Genomic DNA, 20,148 nt, shown 5'->3' with positions numbered 1-20,148 from the left:
TGACCTTTTACTTTTCTGCAGGCTTACACTTCTCACTTCAAAATATGAATGAACTGGAATCATAGACGTGTTCTATGGGTCTATCCAGATTTTCTAGTCCAGAAATGTAAATTCTTGTCAAGATACAATGTATATTATAAAGTTAGAGAAGACAGTGGAGGAAAATGAAATGTCAGATTTAGCTATTGTGTCTATTATTTAATAATAGACACAATTTGCTGCCATTAATTTTTCAAGTGTTTTTTCTTAGAAACTCCTTGGCATAAAGGGCAAAATTGTGTATTACTTTTCTTTGAGATAAGCTGCTGCAAGCAGCAGGAAAATTTTTATTTACCTTGTTCTCTATAGAGTTATTTACTTCTAAGTCTCTTGAGCTTCTCACTAGACTGCAGGCCAAAATATGTCTGATGGGAAAGCCATTTTTAGACATAATAAACAGTTAAATCATACTATGTGTTTTATTCTTCACTTAGCAGTATTTCTTATATTTCTTCTTTTTTTCTTTTAATAGTTGTTTTTCAATGCAGCATCTTAAGTAATGGAATATGAACCTCTGGAAGACAAATAGAATTATGCATATTTTAATCTCATGTTATAAAACTATATCACATTTCCATTTTTTCAGCTTTCCTAAACTGTAGAATTTCTTTTTTTTCACAGAAAGTGTTGATTATGGGCCAGTGTTTGTACAAGAGCCAGATGACATGATTTTTCCAACTGATTCTGAGGAAAAGAAAGTGTCACTGAATTGTCAAGCTCGTGGAAATCCTGCTCCCACATACAGGTACCTGGTTTAAATTTTTAGGTTTTTTAGTTTTCAGAATATTACCCACTGCAATCCTACTCTGAGAATCAGTGTATTTTGGTGAGAAACAACAAAAACAGCTCCATGACACTATTGGTTTTCCTGATTGAATGTATTTACTGATTCTGAATTAGCAAGAAGCATACGTGTCAGTGATTAAAGGCAAAGCAGTATTTTAAGTTTCAAATTATGTGCTCTCTGCATCATATCTATCCATGTGGAGAGGGTCATTTTGTCAAGTTTATTGACTTGTGTCTGTGACAACTGACAAAACCAAATTATTTATTTATTTTTTTTTTAATTTCTAGACATTTATAAAGCTACAAAATACTATCCCAATATATAGGGAAAGCAGAAAAGTACATGTACATTAAATGACGTGATTTAGCACTACAAGATACCATGGTTGAGCCAAATCTGGTTGTTTTTCACTTACAAGTCTACCATTTTATTCATTTGCAACCGTTACCTGTTGCTTATTTTTCCTTCCAGACTGGTATGCCACAGTTATCTATTATTCAGACCTGTTATGACACATTTGTGACTCTCACAGTGCATTTTATTGATGGTGCACACTTAAAGGGATGACACTATATTGCAGTCATTTTATCCATTTTTTATATCTGTCTCTGCTTATATTTTATGCAAATTATGAGTGATGTAAGAGGGCTGGGTGAACATATGTTTGGTTATTTTTTTCCATATACCCTTCATCTTTTATCATATAGTCATTCTTCAATTACAAAGGGAGCATAAGGACTCTTACTGTGTTTTGTCAGAGGTAGCAATGATCAATTCTGCATTTTGTCTTTTGCCTTTTACCCTTATTTAATTTGTGGATTCTTCAGAATTCTGGTTGAACTTTCAATAGAGTTATTTGAATCACAACACTTGCATTTCTATGACTTGAAGACATTCAGAAGCAGTTCCATCCTTGGATATCTCCATCACAACAGCACTCAATCTGCCTCTTTGCAACATATGGACTCATTAAATGGATCTGATCCATGACACAACTTTCCCAAAGAGAACAGGCATGACTAAAATATGTAACATGGGGTTAGAAATGAATATCCAGAAATTCATCAAACTGGAATAGCATGAATTCCTCACTGTGCTATATAAAAGCTATATTGCATTCTTCTTTATTGACACTCCTTGGGTAATTTCTATTACAGACTGATGATTTGTTGATAAAAACCATAAAATAAAAGGTGTATTATTTCCACACATTGCAAAGCTGCTATCAGTCCGTTAAACATATCATGTGACTACAAATAAAAGGCACAAATTCCACCCCCCCCCCCCCAGTGGAGGAGAATCCTATATTCAGGTGTCCCAAACAATTTCGTTATTCTTGTAGAAAATTTGTCCGTGGAGAACCAATCTCATCTTCTTTCTTCGTCCAACAGTTTTTTGCATTTTCCCAGCAGAATGCAATCAACAAATACAGATTTTCAGCATAATTTCAAGGGTGACTACAAAGAGGATAGGGGCTCTCTCTTCTCAAGGAGCCACATGGCGAAGACAAGAATCAACAAGGTTTCATACTTCTCAGTCATCACTGAAGGTTTTCAAGATGCAAATGAACAAGGTGCTTGATTATCTCATATAGGCTCCATTTTCCATATAAGTCTGAAGCAAATGATCTTTTAACGTCCCTTCCAACCTGGGTTGTTTTATGATTTTGTGATATCTATTTCTTCAGTTCTCCAGAGGTTAATTGGTGCCAGCAGCCTCATAAACAAGCTTTCCTGACAGCTGCTCATGCAGGGAGAGCTATAACCTGAAAGGCCTAATTCAAACAGCACAGTTTACCTTCTCCTTCTATTGCTGCCACTTGTCTGCACAGCATTTTCAATGCACACTACCATTCAAGGGAAGGGAAAAGAGGTAAAAATTGCTCTCTGAAGAAGATACTATTCTCCAGGACAAATACAGATGGTATTTAGCCTCCAACCATCTACTGATATACAAAGTTTTGTGTATGCCACTGCCCAACCACATTACCATTACCCTCTCCAGCTGCACTGAGCAATAGAAATCTTTATTTGCATGTGCTCTGAGGCTTGTGCTGCTAAGAATTATTTTCAGCCAAAACCAAGGCACAGTAAAAATGTATTTATTTAAAGTTATATTAAAAGAACCTTTAAAGCACTAAAAAATTTCAATGTTAGGTCTGCTTTTTTTAAATTCACTTCTTTAGTCTGCGTAATTTGTGATACAGTGTTTATAACCTGTTCACAATTTTTTTTTCTTGGACATTACTTTGTTTTAGGAGAATGGAGAATGCTCGCATCATTGTCCAATTGTGAAAAGAAGAGACAAATAGTAGATTCACAGTTCATCTAAATTCTGACAAATCTGACCTTTGGATTAAGAAATATTCACAGCTACTGCAGCTGAATTCTGCTGTCTGTACCTCATTCACCATGAATATTAACAAGATAGGGTGAATTGATAATCATTTTGCTTTGTTAAAGTTGCCTCTGGAGTCTAAATGTCACCAAGTTCTTCCAGTCTTTGCTGATCTCTGGCAAAGCTTTCAAGTTCCTGGAAATTTCCCAAGCCAACTTTGAAGCTACAGAATGACAGCAAAAGGGTAATGAAAGAAATATTTGGGTATTATAATTATGACTGTACCATATCTGTTTACACTGCTTATCTCTTCTTTGCATTCTTCTAACAATTCCATGTTCTCTACACTTTGTCACTAAAGCAAATGTAAAAGTATTCATATGTGGATGTTATTCTTGAATTGAGAAACTGCAAACACACACACATACATATAAGAGGTTATTCCAGACTGCCGTAGTCTATTAATCTACTACACAAAATCTTTTCTCTTGCAGCCAGTGGACTATTACAGGTTTTGTTGCTTCTGTCTTTCGAGATAAATGAGAGGCTGAGCCTTTCTGGCAGACAATGTCTGGGATAGGGGAGAAACCCAACCTATAAAACCACTTGCATAACTGAAAAATTATGAGACTTTTAGGTTACTTCTGGAACTTCAGAAAAATTAGTGTTTATTCAGAAATTATTCAAAAATCTGCCTCAGTCAGGATACTTTTTATGTTTCCTACCACCTGGCTTTTTCCATCTTATTTTTTACTCCCCTCCTTGACTTTACTGCTCAGGCATCTTATTTCACTCTCAAACACCTCCCTAACTTAGCATTCCCTCTTCACTTTTTTTTTTTTAATCTTAGTTTTCATTTACCTAGTAGCTGCCAGGAATTGCCCTTGGCCACCCATCAGCTAATTCCAGTCTTCTCTTCTAGTCTTTGAATTTTGAGTATACTGATTCAGCTGATATTATTTTGCCTTTGTCCATTGCCAAAATCCTGTATTGCATAACAGCCTATGTACATCAATCTACCTCCCTGCTCTTCACAGGTCTAGCTCTTCTTTCTTCTATATTTAAATGAGGTGTCTCTGTTTCTTGGGCTGAGATGATTAAATGCTGAAAGAATGGAAAAGTTTCCTTGTTTTCATGCAGTGCAGACTCAGCTCTGCCACCTGTAAGTTCAGCTGGGCCTAAGGCTTTAATGATATAATATGAATAAAAACTTTGATTATGATAAGCACAGTAAAAATCCTATTTTTGACATAAAGGCTGCATCTGCTAGGCAGTTTTCAAGTCTTAAGCCTTTGCAAACATTCGTTTTTTGGGGAAAAAAGCAGGGAAGAAAGAAGGCATCATTACTTTCATTCTGCACAGGCAAAACAAAAAATATCCTTTTTCTTCAGAGGTTGAAGTTCAGGTTTTCCTTGTGTTTTTTATTTGCTTGTGTTGTCAAATGCCTCCACTCAAGCTTTGCCAGAGAAATGTGTTCCCACACTGGGTATCTGAACAGTTATCCTCATTGCAACTGGAGCTGCCATGTTCTGTATGCTAACCTTGATACCTTTGTTTGGCTGTAAAATGCTCAAGTTTTTTTTCTCTCCTTTCTTCCTCAGATGGCTTCGAAATGGAACTGAAATTGACATTGAAAGTGATTATCGCTTCAGTTTAATAGAAGGAAGTTTGATCATCACCAACCCCAGTGAAATGAAGGATTCTGGGCAGTATCAATGTTTAACAACCAACATGTTTGGCAGTATTTTAAGCAGAGAGGCTGTTCTTCAGTTTGCATGTGAGTAACATTTTTTATAATATTGATAAATCAAACTTTTACATTGCTTGATAAGATACTAAACTGTAATTTGAATACGTTATACAAGTTACACTGACATTGTTAAGCTGGAATCTCAAAATTAGATATAAAATGCTTAATGGAAAAGAGTTATTTTCTGTAGATTTGTTACTTTTAAAATAGAACCATCAGGAAAAAAAAACTCTAGTACATGATCCCAAATGCTGTACTTTAACGGCATACTTGAATACTCTTCACTCATTGCTAGTTTCCTGAAACATCTATCATTTTGCCACACTCTCTGAGCAGGAAAGAAAGAACTGTAAGCTTAGGAATAAAATGTGGTAAAGTGCCTATATATCTGTTGGATAATCTGCACCTCTATGTTTTTTTTATGCATATATGTATATACATATATATGGTTTATGCCCATGTTGTTGCATATATATCCAATGTACTTTCATACATTAAGAAACTGAGGGGGTTTTTTATAGTTGGTAATGGAAACCAAAAATGTCTTAGCTTTTGAAATTATTCACTACAATATACTTTTTGGAAGATATCAACAACCCTCCAACCCTAATTTCCTTTCAGCACTTTACAGGAAGGCAGCCAACATAATTTTATCAGTTTATCCAGATAAATCCTACCACAAGTGGTTTTTAAGAGGAGGGATGCAAAAAGAACTCCATTCCAGTTTCTCAGATCCTGCTGAAAGTAGGACATTACCATGAAATATAAGGTAGAACATCATTTAGATCGAGCTGGAGCAAGTTATTACCTGCATGTCTACTAACACATCTGGTGGTGTTGAGAACTCAGCAGTTCTGGTGTGAGGTCTGATTCTCCCTTAATCTGCCCCTCCCTGGTCAAGTCAGACCTCTTAAATCTATTGCTTTAGTCTTATCTGCTGCACATTCTGTCAAGGTATTTGTTAGGAGACCATGGCACTATCCACCAACTTCTGAGCTGAGATGAATAATGACATTTGTCAAGGCTTGCTCCTCCTGGGGAAGCATGTTCAAAATTCTAAGCATCATAAGAGTGCTCTTATCATAGTATTACTGTATCTTAGCTTTAAATGTAACTTCTGAGAAAATTCTGCTGCATTTTATCTTTAGACAAGAAAACTATCCTACAACAAATCTCTCAGTTAGAGACCCCAACAAATGGTAAATATACATAGATCCAGGGGTCTGAACCTGAGATTTCTGTTCCCATTTCAAGAGTAGGGCTAATAGGTGGCCATTCAACCTCTAACTGAAAAGAAAAAGATACAGAGAAAGTGAGAGCTGGAGCTCAAACAGCAGAAGGCCCATGAGTTTCAACAGCTACATCCACAGTTCTTTCAGGAACCCATTTACTTATAACTAAAATATTACCTCCTCCAATACAACAAATTTTTTTTACATGAAGTAAAAAAAATAAAGTAAGAATGAAGAAATTGGGTTTACTGGCTTTATTTTCATTGGATTTTTAAGTTGGTGTTATCTTACATACCTGCTTTTGCAAGTATCCGAATCATTACACTGCAATGTTTGTAATGTGATTTCTGTTCATTAAATTATTTGGAAATTGTAATAAAAGTTTCTCAGGAAAGTTTATCGGAGTAATGCTATCTGGAAGTGCCGAAGTGTAGTAAATACTGTTGCAGGACTTGTAAGAGAGAAAAGGCTGTTATAAGGACATAAAAATCTTTTTTTAAATGGTAGAGTTGAAGTTCTGTTAGAAGTTTGTGAGAAACTTGTTCACAAGAGCAATTTCAAGTTCAGTGTGTATTTGTAGCTCAACTTCAATGTAGCATGACATTCTCTCTTCCACTCTTTATTTAATGCTTCTTCAATTCCCTGATCTTAAATAGTTGGTGCTCATGTTGAAAAAATATTTGCACTATGCAGCAACTCAATGTTTAATATTGCTCAAATTAATAAATGTTTAATGATGTCACCACACTGTAAACTCACACTAACATATCAGAAGCTTGTATCACTGAAAAGCTGTTGTAAGTCAGATCCTACAACTACCTTTTCCAATGCCTCACCACTTTTATAGTGGAGTACTGCTTGTTAACAGCTGGCCTGCATGTCTCCAGTTGTTTACAGTAAGACAGAAAGCAAAGCTTTGAAAATTATTTTTTTAAGGAAAGGTCCTAACCTTAAAGTACTTAAAGTAATTGTTGTTCTGCAGTTTTACTGGGCTCTAATGGCTTGAAGGGTAATCTATAATCTCAAGGATAAACCAAGGCATTTCTGACTATGAGATACAAAGCTACACATAATGCCATTCACTTTCCCTTTCTTCCCTGGAAACCATGGATTCCAAAACTTAGAACACTTTCACAGGAAAAAACACAAAAAATTAAGTTCAGGATTTGTTTAAATGCATTTGTACCTCTGTGGAAAACAGTTACATCTTTGCAACCTGAAAGGTAGTCTTCTAATTAAACAGAGAAATGGCATGCAGCTCAAAAGGGAGCAACAGGGACCATTAACTAAGTCCTTTGACACAATCTTACAGAAAAAAGCAAATACTCTAAGGTGCCTATGCAAATATATCATGAAAAAGGAGAGCACGTTTATCACTCTGGCTCTTAGTTCTCTCACAATTCCCTGGCCTAAAGCCCAGTTGCTATGGTTATTATCATGTAGTTCAGCATTGGTGATGCATTGCAAATAAAAATGTTCATGTTCTGTATGATTCGCATATGTGGGCACAGGTAAAATAGGACTTTGAAGTTCTTATACAATGTCTTTGGATTTGAAAGAGAAAGAGATATAGAGTGAACATCATATACGTTTAGAGATATAACACTTGAAATAACCCACTCTGTCACTGGTTATTTTTATGGAGCAAAGTGGGAAGACCAGTTATGCGCAGTTAAAGGTCTTCTTGAAATTTTAAACTACCATAGCAAATATTTATGGAGATTTAAACTCAACAAAAAGTTGTCCTGTTTTTTTTTTTTCTTTGTATTTCCTATGATGGCTCACGGCCAAGGTCATGCTGGTTTATGCTCTTTTTAGAAAGCAAGCAAAAACAAAAAAAAAAAAAAAAAGAAAAAGTATCACATGCTGTAAACAAATTTAAAAGTATATTTTTTTCAGTTAAAACAAAACCTGATGCAAAACTGAAAAAAACAGATTTCAGCTTGACTAAATCTACCTGCCTTAGTGCAAAACAACTGCATGTTTCTGTATGTGATTCCACAGCTTCTCTTTGGAACAGTGTCCTATAGTTCTGGCTACAAGAGTGGATGTATTTTGTGCTTACTTTTGCCACATGTACAATTTCTATATACCATTAGGTCACCAAAAAAATTGCTTTCCTTTATCAGTGTATTGTTCAACTTTTCACAAGCCTACCATCCCAGTTATACTTACAAGCTGGGCTAAAAACCTAAAGAAGTGGTAGGGGAAAACAACTTCTCACCTGTCCCTGCAATTTTATTAATCCAATTGTCACGGGCTCCTTTGCATCAATTCCTTTTTGCCTTTCACTAAGTCTATTTTCTCCTTTAATATATAGAGAAGGGTATTGATTAGATACAATTTACATGTCCTTTTCCAAAGGATGATCTATGATGACTGTCCAGTGATGTACAGAATAAGTCACCTATGATGCAGACACATACATCGATAGTTTTCTGAGAAGACAGCCTGAGCACTGCCCATTCCATCACAGCACAATTCTGTCAGCCTTTTAATTGACTTCCCCTCCTAAGAAATGAGCTTAATGATCTATGTTTCTTTCTTGCCATCATGCTCCTGTACACCTTGTTGGCTATATTTCATGATTTCCTAGCCTTAATTTGTAAAGAGCTGATTAATTTTAAACTCTCTAGACATGAGAAAGACTTTTTTTTTTATGATCATTTCAGAAGATGCAGAATCACGAAAGCACATGACAATATCAACATTTTCTTCTAAATCATATCAAACTGGACAGTTTTAGGTACTATAAAAGAAAAGGGATAACTGAAGTGAGAAAATGCAATTAGTTATACATTCATTTTCAAAAATGTCCCTGATTATCCTGTAATACACTTATATTCGGCATGGCTTTGCTCTAAAAGCATCACAGCAGTGTGAAGAGTGTCAATACAAAATATTCCCTAAGAATAGCTACAGCTGAAACAGTGACTTGTGCAACAAAACTTTTGGATTATTTTCTTCATTATCTCAATATGATATCTTTAGAAAATGCATTTCTAAAAGATACCTGAAAACCATGTGTAAATGCCAGAAAATGTAAATTTTTTATAGAACCGGTTGCATTTTATTCATAAATAATTTATTAATTGAAGAGTATTATTCAGTGAATCTGCAATTAATGTGAATTTGTGTCACACTCTACTAACAGTTTCACCCATTGTTTCCAGCTGCAGTTTCCCACATAAATGTTCAAAACACTTGCACATATCTACTTTACAAGCCTGCAAATCTAACCCTTTCTTTTGTTAAGATAATCAGGAAAAAAATTAAACTGGAAGATATGTACTTTTTCATATTCAAATGTTGAAAAAATTAAGGTTTTAGTCACATTAGTAGTTTGGAGAATGAAATTATTTGAATTTTAGCTGTAATGATACTTTATTGTTTACAGAAATATTTGACCTATATAACTAAGTTCAATGGTGCAAAATGCTAAGAACTTTGGCTCTAGTCTAAAAAAGCATTTAATCTTAAAATATCTGCATAATCCTTTTGAAGTTGATAGGGTGATGTACATTCTTAAAATTCAGCACATTCTAAACTCTTTGTTGTTGTTAAACATGAGGCTTCCTAAAGCAAGATTTGAAAAAATCTGCACGGATTTGTTGGCAGTGTCATCATGACAGACACATAATAGGTTTAATTAAGCCTTCTGTCATTCATTTCTTGAGCCTTTCTTCTTAAGGTGAACAAATACCTTAGAATAATAAACTTTATGACTCAAAAGTCGCAGAACTCGTTACAAGTCCTTTTAAGCAGCATTTCTCAAAGGTCTCCTGTTGGAAAATATAGATCTGAGTTCTCTGTTGTGGCTATGGTGAATCTTTCATGAAAATTTGCCTCCATTCTTGCTATATATAGATGAATCCAAGTCTGAAAGCAAGTATGGAGAAATAAATAAAATAAGCAGGTCACATAAAACTGTGAAAACAGCATCCACTCATTCTGGAAGAATGGCAAAATTAATGAATCTTTATCTGTTGTTCAAACTTCCAAACAAATCATTGGATATTGCAAACAGTGAACTTTCTGGGAGTTCAGCCGCATTCAGGAATGATATCCTGTGAAAACTTTGGGAAAAGTACACAGCTTGTCTCCTGGAACGCTCTTCCTGCAGTATATCTTCAGAAATGGTCTCCTGACTCTATCGACAGACTTGTCTGTAACAGCATAAGATCAGCTCTGGTAGACTTCCTGTGTGTTTCTGTTCCTTCAATTCTACTTTTGAAGCTGTCTGAAAATTGCAGCCAATTTTTATTTTTTTCCATCAGCATTTAAAGACAAACTACCTTGCCTCTCCATTAGATCACTTTAAAGAGCAGAGGAAACCAAATGCTTTCCTATGTACAAAAAGAGGTGCTTCCTTTCATGAAGGCAAGAGGAGAATGGGGAAATTCTTTTACATTCTGGCTGTTGTCTCAAAACAGTATCTTGTCAGTTCCAAAAGGGGCTCATTGTTTGTCCCAGTAAAGTAAGCATTTCCTAGCACTGAGAACAAATCATGTGGAAAGGTTCCATAATTCTAAACTGTTTTACCTTCTAAGACACAGAGTACTTCTAAACTCTCTTTTGAGAAAGGCCCCTAGGCACTCTGCTAACACCCAAAAAGTGACAAGAATTGTCTTAGAGAAGGCTGTGATCCATCCAAAGTATCCCATGGACTCTTCCAACACAGTGACACTATCAGTGATGAAAATCCAGTGCAGGAGATTATTTCTTGATATTTTTCTCTATATGAGTATAGAGAAAGTCTGTCTGAAAGTCAAAGATATTAGACTTTCCTCATTCTACCAAAAGAAGTTGTTTCTTCTTTGTCCTTACAAACAACTCACTCATTACTTCATGACTTCATCCACTTGAATTTTCTGTGGTGAAATCATGTTACCTCAGCCTCAGAGGGACATTTTAACAACACTGAGAAACAAAACTCAGGAAGCTCTAAAGCAGCAAATCTTTTATTCTTAATTAAAATTAACATTTATTCTTTTGCATGATAGTACTAGAATAAAGGTGGTGTGAAAAGTTGAGGTCAGATCCCTGATCAGGGATTATATATCAATACACTGCAAGTTTGATACTCACTAGAATAAGTTACTAGCTTCCAAAAGGGGTATCAATTCTAGATGTACTCCATTGAGCAATATTTATTATATCATTCCATTTGATTTGCACATAGGCATAACTTCAATCTCATTGATCCTCATATGCATTAACCACCAAAGAAGTTATGATTTTTTCCAAGTGTTCAAATGAAAATGAGATTTATTAATCTTGTCAAGTTCATTTATTGCTACATAAGTTTTGATGCCAAAAAAGTATTCTGAGGTTTAAGTTCTGCTTAGTATTTTACTCTGAAAATGTACTTTAAACAATACATTTATATTTCTTGTTCTTTGGAAGAATTAATAGAAGTCAGTCATGTAGAGAGACACAGTTTGAAATGTAATTACAGCAATCACTTAAAGATGCATAGTACCTCTACTGACTTCTCATTTCAGCATTGTGCATTTCTCTGCAGGACTGGAAGGCTGGGGTTTGACCTGCCCATAGCCTACTCACCTATCTTTCACAGTCTAATCTATCACACTAATGAATCATTAGACTTGGCATTTAAATATAGATGGCAGCAATTAAGAGTAGCATTACTAAATAGGAGAAATTTTAAAGGGTTGAAGGATAATTTTGTTCAAAGATCAGACAACACTTTCTAAATTTCTCTCCCAAGGTCTAGCTCAGACTGACTTTTGGAAATTACTGTGTTGTTTCTCTACTTACACCTTTCCAGGTGCAACACACTGTGGTTAGCACTACTGTACCATCTTTCAAATGAAAGGTTTTACTTGAAATTTCTTGCATGGTATCTCTAGTGCTACCATGACATTCCTGCCCTCATTTTTCTTCCTTCGTTATCCTGACACAGATGTCTTGTGGCTTTCCTGAAAAACAGATCAGCCTCCTGATCTCATTGAAAAGTAAAATTGTCTGACTGGTTATTCTGTTCATAAATGCAGGGGCACAGGTACTTGTGATAATACAAAGGAAAGAGCAGCACAAGCTTGGAAAGGAAGAAGAGAGAAGTGGACAGGGCATTGAAGATGACTTAGGAATAGCACTCTACAAAAGCAGTGGAGTCACTTTGATGATACTTTCAAACTCAGGGAGGAAAACTTCCAGGAAAGAGTTGAGTTCTTTCTGAGTTAATAACACTGAAGAGTAGGTGTGAAGCGTAATAGAAGCATACAATGAATGAAGGAGAATGATCATCAAAGAAAACATCTGGAAGGCTGTGCAATGCATGGATAAAATGATAATGAGGAGAAATCAAGTTGAATCTACCTGACAAAGGAAAGGGAAAAATATACTGATAAGTTTTTTTAGTTTACTAAAAATTAAAAGAAAAGATGGTGGGATAGAATTAAGGTTAATCTATATATGACCCAAACTTCAATGGTCACCTTCATCTGGTTTTCTCTAAGGACAGAGCAACTTATACCTGTGCTTCTATGTGAAGCATTAGATACCAGAAATAGAAAATCAGGCATTCACTTTGGGAATGGGAGAAGACAAGAATGTGAGAGTAAATCCACACTTAAAACAAACCAGCTCCAACATCCATGAGTTCTATTCACTAAATTTAGTACTTCAGTGACTAAACTTCACAGCAGTGTGCAATTCCAAAGCCAATTTGTCTTTTATCCTTCTTGATATTTCCACTAGTGCTCACAGCACAACTATTAATTAAATCACCTAAAGCTGCCAAGATGGGAAGTATTGCCAACATGGAAGTTGTATTCTCAATTGAATAATTATATATTTTATTTGTAATGTTTTGTATTCAAACTAATGAACATGGTAATATAACTGTTGATTTGTTTATAATTCCTTGTAATTGCTTTGAAAATAAAATCAAAACAATTTCCAAAAGTAATTTCTCACAAGTGACAGTGATAACATCAAAAACATCTTCAGATGACCTCCATGTGATGGTAATGTCAAGTACTGTACCATGATAGTCTTAAATTCTGTGATATTGGGTAGTTTTGTTATGTCTGCCATCAGCATCCAGGAGTTTACAATTTTATGCTGGTTTTAAATGTCAGATATTAGAAGCTGCTTTCATAGAACATATATAAAAAGAAGCAAATCCTCTCTATAAAGTTTAGTGTAACCTGTCTCCGTATATAAACACACACACATGCACACACAGAGCTAAATAATAAAAATCCCCCAAACAAACCTTTTAATTAGGTTTCAGCCCTCTATTACATCAAGCATGGAAATATGTAAAAATGTCCTCAGGATTCTATAAATATGTAAATCCTGAGCCCACCCACATACCTACCACACTAATTAAAATAAAATGTATTAAGCCATGAATTTATATACTGTGTGTCTAACTACACATTAAATCTTACAGTAAATTTTATTAGAGTTGCAAGGTCAAACATCCAAGCTACAGGATGAGGGATTTATCATTGTCTATGGAATCTGAATTTTGCGTTAGATGCTGGAATCCTGAAATATAGATTTGCCACACAACCTTTTTTTTTTTCCTTTTTTTTTGTTAGACCCAGTAGACTCTTTCAGATCACAGAAGAATTACTGCTCACTTACTGAACAGTGTTCTATTTTCTATTGTTCAGTGCACAGCACCCTGCCTTCATTAATTCAGACTATTCAAAATCTACTCAGAAGCTGAAATTAATTTCCTCAGAAGCTTTTTATGGTGCTCATCATTACAGCATCTAAGTGCTTCATGAACATTAATACGTTTATTTTTACAGTGTTCCTGTGAACTGAGTAGTTATTACTATCTCGTTTTTATAAATGGAAAACTAAGACATGAGAGATTAATGCAAAATATCCAGTAATGTGAGGAACTGTACGACAGCTCAAGGGGAACTGCATTTCCCAAGTGCTTAGCAGAGCCAGAACTGATCACTCTCCTATTCATCACTGACCAATCTTTTTCTCAGCCTTTGTATCAGTCATATCTGAATCCTGCATCTGGTTTCTGATCTCTCTCCTACTATCGATTAGGCTACTGATCCCATTTGCAGTTTTCTTACTTACTGAAATCATCTGTTTGATCAAAAAGGATAGTAACAGCTTTCTAGCTCTATTTTAGTCTCCATGTACTCATTTTGCTTAATTGCCTGCAGCTCCTCTGTCTCACATTTCCCACTTCCAACCTCCTAAGCTCTCTTTCCTTCCTTGCCCTTATTCAATACCTTCTATAACATGTTTTTTCTTTCCATAACCTGATTCATCCTTAAGAGACTAAATGGACACTTAGTTACTATTTTACTAAAATTGAAAGTAACTGAAACAGGATTTTCTAATGGAAAAATTTTGCCATCTTAATCACAGGAGTTGCTGTCTGTGGTGTTTGTAATAATGGATGGTTTTCTTGACAGTACAAATCTCCATTGTCAGAACAGATTTTTTTAATTAGAATTTTTTTGTATATCTTCAGGTCAAATAAGTTAAATTGCAATTCCATTAGCTCTCATAAGCAAAGCAGGCCAAATCTTTGAATGTTGCAGTATGTTCAGTAGGAGCTTCTACTGATAATTCAGTGTTTTCTCTTTTAAATTATTAAACCATTATTGCATACCACACTATAATTAAACAGGTGCCCCCTTTCTGCCTGGAAAGGTATTTCTACTTAAATACTTTCCATTTATCAACCTTTTTCTTTTCTATGAGATTTCAACCATCTCCTTCACTCATTAGCAGGGATTAACTCTGGCCTGTGTTTGGGTAAGTGACTGCAAGACTTTCAGATTTTAAATCAGCTTTTATTCAGTCATATCTTCTGAATTCCACTCTCTTTTTTTCCTGTCCTTGCCTATGTTATTCCTTTATGGTTCACCAATGAAAGACGATTGCTCCATTGAAATTAAAGCATGAAAAATAGACAAAATCTTAGCATATGATCCTCACTAGCCATGATGTGCCACAAAAGTGAATAAGAACTCCTTTAATTTTTTTCCTTTTTTCACTGTTCGTTATATCAGGTCTGGTAACATGTACTCTGGTATTGGGAAGTGAAACTTCCATTAATTTTTAATTAAGTCTTAAAACTGTCGTTACCTCATTAAAATCAGATCTGCTAAAAATGGTGAAATTAACATGGATAAAATATGTCAAGGATTGTAAAAGTTGAACAGAAATATTGATAAGAAAATCATAGCTAGCTGTACAAAAGGTACTGAGTATTTTCAATTCAAGATTGCCTTGTGGCAATCTCAACAGAGGAGCCAATCCTTTAAGTACTTTTTTCTGCCAAACACAATTGCCAGCAGTTCATTCTAAGTCTCTGGGATAGCATTGAGGATAAAGATCTTTGCTGTATGTTTTGGTCAAAGTGCTCTAAAATATACAGAGTTGTGTACTATGTGAACAAAGAATGTTTAAATGCTGGGATCCTAGTTCTTCAAGAGATTTAAGCACTTTTTTTTTTTCTTCAGTCCAAAATTGATCTATTTTATATTTCTTTCATGGTAAAATTCCAAAACAATAGGCTTTTGGGTCAATTATATACTTTTTTAAAATAAAATATACTTTGTTTTGTATACATTGGTTAAAAACATCCTATTATAGGGAAGTAAGTAGTTTTTACAGCAGTTTGAGTACTTCAGATTTGCCTTTGTACTGTGTTATACTAAAAATATAAGAAATTCATATCTGTATGTAATGTGTACATAGACATTGCAAAACTTGACCCAGCACTGTCAAAACTAAAAGCCTAAATGTCTATTTTTATATATAAGAACGGCAACAAAACACAGGCAGAAATGCCATTATAATGATCTTTATATTTTTTTCTGAAAACCATTACACTAAGTCTCTAAAATTCTGTTCTAGTTATTCAACTGCTGGTGTTGAGTTATAAGAAAAAAAACTAATATGGAAGGAAATGCTGCATATGAAGTTACAGTGCAACTGACACTGTTCATCTAAACTCCCTCCCTCTCTTCCACCCAGCTCTTCCACACAGTTTGTCCTTAAATAAATCCACAGCCAATAAATCATCCTTGTTCAGTTTACCTACCTGGTGACAAAGGCATGCACATTCTGCCTAATCACACAGACCTGCAGTGAAACTTGAAGCCCAGCATCTTACCTTTATTTCCTGTTATTTCCTATGCACTCCTCAATATGCGACTATAATAAATATACATACTTTTCCCTGGGGTAAAGATTTTCATAAAAGTGTGTAGAGTAAAATAAACTAGAAACACAAGAAACAAAGAAAAACTATTCAAATGCAAAATATGTGGATTCCATGACTGTTTTGAACTTCTTATCAGATCAATAACATGTGAAGAAACATGCTTTACAAAGATTTAAGACAGTGAATCATCACATAGAATTATTCCCATGTTATTTGAGACCAAATTTAACTGAGTATTTTTACAATACATAGATCTAAAGTATGTATAAAATTCGTTGAAACTTGAAGGAAAATGAATGAAATTAAAATGTTTATTTTCACAACATCGCAGGTACCTTATTAAATTTAAATAAAATGTTTACTGAAATAAATTTAAATAAATCATAGGAGTTGCACTCAACGATTGTTATGGGTACATTTTGACTTGAGATACTCTGATTCTGTTAATTAAATAGAGTTAATGAACTTTGAAGTGAGGTAATGAGCATTTTGAAAATAGAGTATTTTAAGAACTTGTAAAAGTCATATCGCAGAATCATAGAAGGTTGAGTTTGAAGGGATCTTAGAGATCTCTTAGTTCCACCCCTCCTGCCATTGTCAGAGACACCTTCCACTAGACCAGGTTGCTCAAAGCCCCATCCAGCCTGTCCTTGAACACTTCCAGGGATGGAGCATCCACAGCTTCCCTGGCCATCTTGTTATAGTGCCTCAACACCCTCACAGAAAATAATTTCTTCATAAAATCTAATCTAAACCCACCTCCATTCAGTTTAAAGCCATTCCCCCTTGTCCTGTCACTTACCTCCCTGATGAGTTTCTTCCCATCTTTCCTGTAAGCCTCTTGTCATTCATTTTTAGAACAGTCATATATTATCTTCAATCACAGAATCACAGAATCACAGAATCAGAATCACAGAATCACAGAATCATGGAATTGGAAGGGACCTTCAAGTGTCATCAAGTCCAACCCCTGACCCTGCACAGGACACCTCAAGCGTCACACCATGTGCCTGAGAGCACTGTTCAAATACTCCTTGAAGTCTGCCAGGCTTTGTGCTGTGACCACTTCCCTGGGTTCACAGCACCATTTCACGTTCCAGTGCCCAGCCACCCCCTGGGTGAAAAATCTTCCTGATATCCAATCTAAACCTCCCCTGACAGAGCTTCAGACCATTCCCTTGGGTTCTGTCACTGTCACCAGAGCAAAGAGATCAGTGTCTGCCCCTCCTCTTCACCTCACAAGGAAGCTGTAACTGCAATGAGGTCTCCCCTCAGTCTCCTCTTCTCCAGGCTGAACACACCAAGTGACTTCAGCACTCAGAATAAAATAGAGAGATCTTTACCAAATAGAATTTTCTTTGAGAGTACATCTGTTTTTCTAAGTATTACATTTAGACACATACCAGCGCATAAAATTTTGCATCTCTTCTTTCTAGGAGTAATAATATTTGAAAATAATGATTTCTGACATCAGTTGTCTTGTACATTCAATTGTTTGCAACCCTATCTAATAAGCTTGCTTTGCATTTCTTTCACTTCTTACAAAAACATTTGAAGATCTGTGAAATACATAATGGCTTTGGGTTTTTTTAAATAGCCAAGCTTTCCAGATCAGTCACAAAGATTTCCTATCTTCAAACTTTATTAATTTAGAGCCTAGCACTCTGTGGCAGTGCATTGCAATGAAGGCAGCATTCATCAGTCTACTTCAGTTAGTCAGGGCTGCCAAGTTTTATTCCTTTTTTTTTATTTTAATCTTATTGAGTATCCTGAAGTATGATGAGTTTTCTAGGATACTGCTTATGTGTTCTTGTTTATTCTTATCTCAGTTAATGAAAAACAGTCAAGGCAAGTGAATCAGTCACTGGTGCATAAAACCCATACCAAGTGTTTTCTAAAAGCAAGAAATACTGTTTGTGGCTTAGCAGCTGAAAAATCTGTAATTGATGTTTGTCATATAGTCCTATGCTTTTACTATTGATAGTCTTAAAATGCTTTCATCCACTTTAACTGATACTCTTTCCAGATAGTAATTATGACTGATGTTTTGTAAGCAAAGATTGCAGATATGTCTGTTGTTGCTATGAAAATGCATGTGAACTAGGTCACTGCTGCAATATGCTGGAATGTGAATCTTCATTTCGTAAATGGTTTAGATTCCAGAGGATTTACTTCTGGGTTTGCTCAAATCTACCTTAATACTGAAATGAAATATTTATAGTGGTGTTAGTACAATCAGGCGGTCATTTTGTTTGACAAATTGGGTCACCTTTAGGGGATTTACAGTTTGTGAGCTGCAAACTCATTTTGAGTTTTGATGCACTGCTCACTGTGAGCACCACGATATTGGCACACATGGGCCACTACTGTAACAATGACACACACTAGCTAGAAAGCACATTCTCCTGAACCAGTGAGGGTAAAATAGTAGTACTTGACTTTGGTCCTGAATTGTAAAACAAAGATTTCTGTAGAATTCAAGAAGGTGAAAACAATCATCACAGAAACCATTTCCCTTCAGTAACATGGCTTTTCAAAAAAGCTTTTCCAAATGTCTTCTCACTATGATTAACTGTACATGCATATTCTCTTCATTTCTCCTTTTTTATTTTTCATTTAAGTAATTTGTTCGAACAAATTCCTGGGAATGCCCTTGTAAAAACAAATATGTGTGCAGAGATTTAAACGCAAATTATTTGTATTTTAAAGACATTTCACTCATTTCAGAGTTAGTAATGATTGTCTCTGTGCAAAGGAGACAGCTGAAATTGGTGACATTGTTTTTCAAGATGAAATCCAACAAGCAACACCTTGAAACCTGGTTCCCAAACTAAATCATTAGTAAGCATCTCACATCTCAGTGTTTTCTATGTTATTGCATCTATGGGACATGCAAACTGGAATTTGTATCCATGGCTTGTTTTTCCATTAGAAGGGTCTTATTTGCTGATTTCATAGAAGTTATCTAAGGTGTAAATGCCAAGTCTGTGAAAGATTTACATGATGTGATACCTAAAACTAATTTGGAAGTAATTGCAATTTTTTAAATTATTTTACTGACATTGCGTACAAGTAAAGTACCTACAGGAGCAACTTTCTATTCATTGTTTGTTCCTTTCTGATAGAAAAAGTTGCAAAAAGTATAAAAACTTCTCGTACATTAAGCATAGGCATTTTGAAAAAGGACTATAATAAAAAGTTTACAAGTTTCAGTGTTTGAATTATAATGCCTGCAAAGATGATGTTTCCGCTTCAGCTCTTTAAAATACTGCTTGAAATGGGAATGCGTTTAGGCACTTATGGTTTGATTTATAAAACTTCTATTTACTTTTATGCAGGTTCTTTGCATAATTTACTTGGTAAAAGTAGAACACTTTTAGTTTACATAAATCATATTATTCTTTTCCTTTTTCATGGAAACTCTTGTGGATGCTATCTCATCATTCTTATTTCAAGAATGCACATTAAGATAAAAAGGGGTTGAAGGTGTGAAAGAACTGTGGTAATCTCAGACTCTATAAGCAGATTGCACTGCAATATATTTTATTTAAAGAAAAATAGTGGAAACATTTTACAATAACATGCAGAAACTAGAGTTGCCTGGAGAAAGGTAAGACAGAAAAAAAAACATTTCCACTTTGAAACAGTGTGTTTGGTCTGATATGGCACTTCCAGAATATTCACACTGAACTGCTTGCTAGGTGATTTTTCTATTTTCTGGACATACGTGTTTAACAAAATAATGCTAAAGTACTACTTAGCTGTCATCTAGTTTTCCAGTGATTTTTACCCATGAGAGCTGTGAGTAAAATGAGGT

General features: G+C 35.1%; 1 protein-coding gene across 5 annotated transcripts in view; it reads left to right on the top strand.

The window, feature by feature from the left end:
- CNTN5 (contactin 5) overlaps window positions 1-20,148 on the top strand; it is a 602,217-nt gene that overhangs the window by 370,534 nt on the left and 211,535 nt on the right. For all 5 annotated transcript variants that reach the window (XM_085064530.1, XM_085064543.1, XM_085064523.1 and 2 more), the window contains 2 exons: window positions 661-784; window positions 4,765-4,940. In XM_085064530.1, coding sequence (XP_084920656.1) covers window positions 661-784; window positions 4,765-4,940 — 300 coding nt within the window. The remainder of the gene's footprint in view (window positions 1-660; window positions 785-4,764; window positions 4,941-20,148) is intronic.

This window comes from Lichenostomus cassidix, chromosome 1, assembly GCF_008360975.1.
Source record: "Lichenostomus cassidix isolate B80296 chromosome 1, HeHo_3.0, whole genome shotgun sequence".
Classification (NCBI taxonomy): Eukaryota; Metazoa; Chordata; class Aves; order Passeriformes; family Meliphagidae; genus Lichenostomus; species Lichenostomus cassidix.
This window is presented reverse-complemented; position numbering and strand designations above follow the sequence as displayed.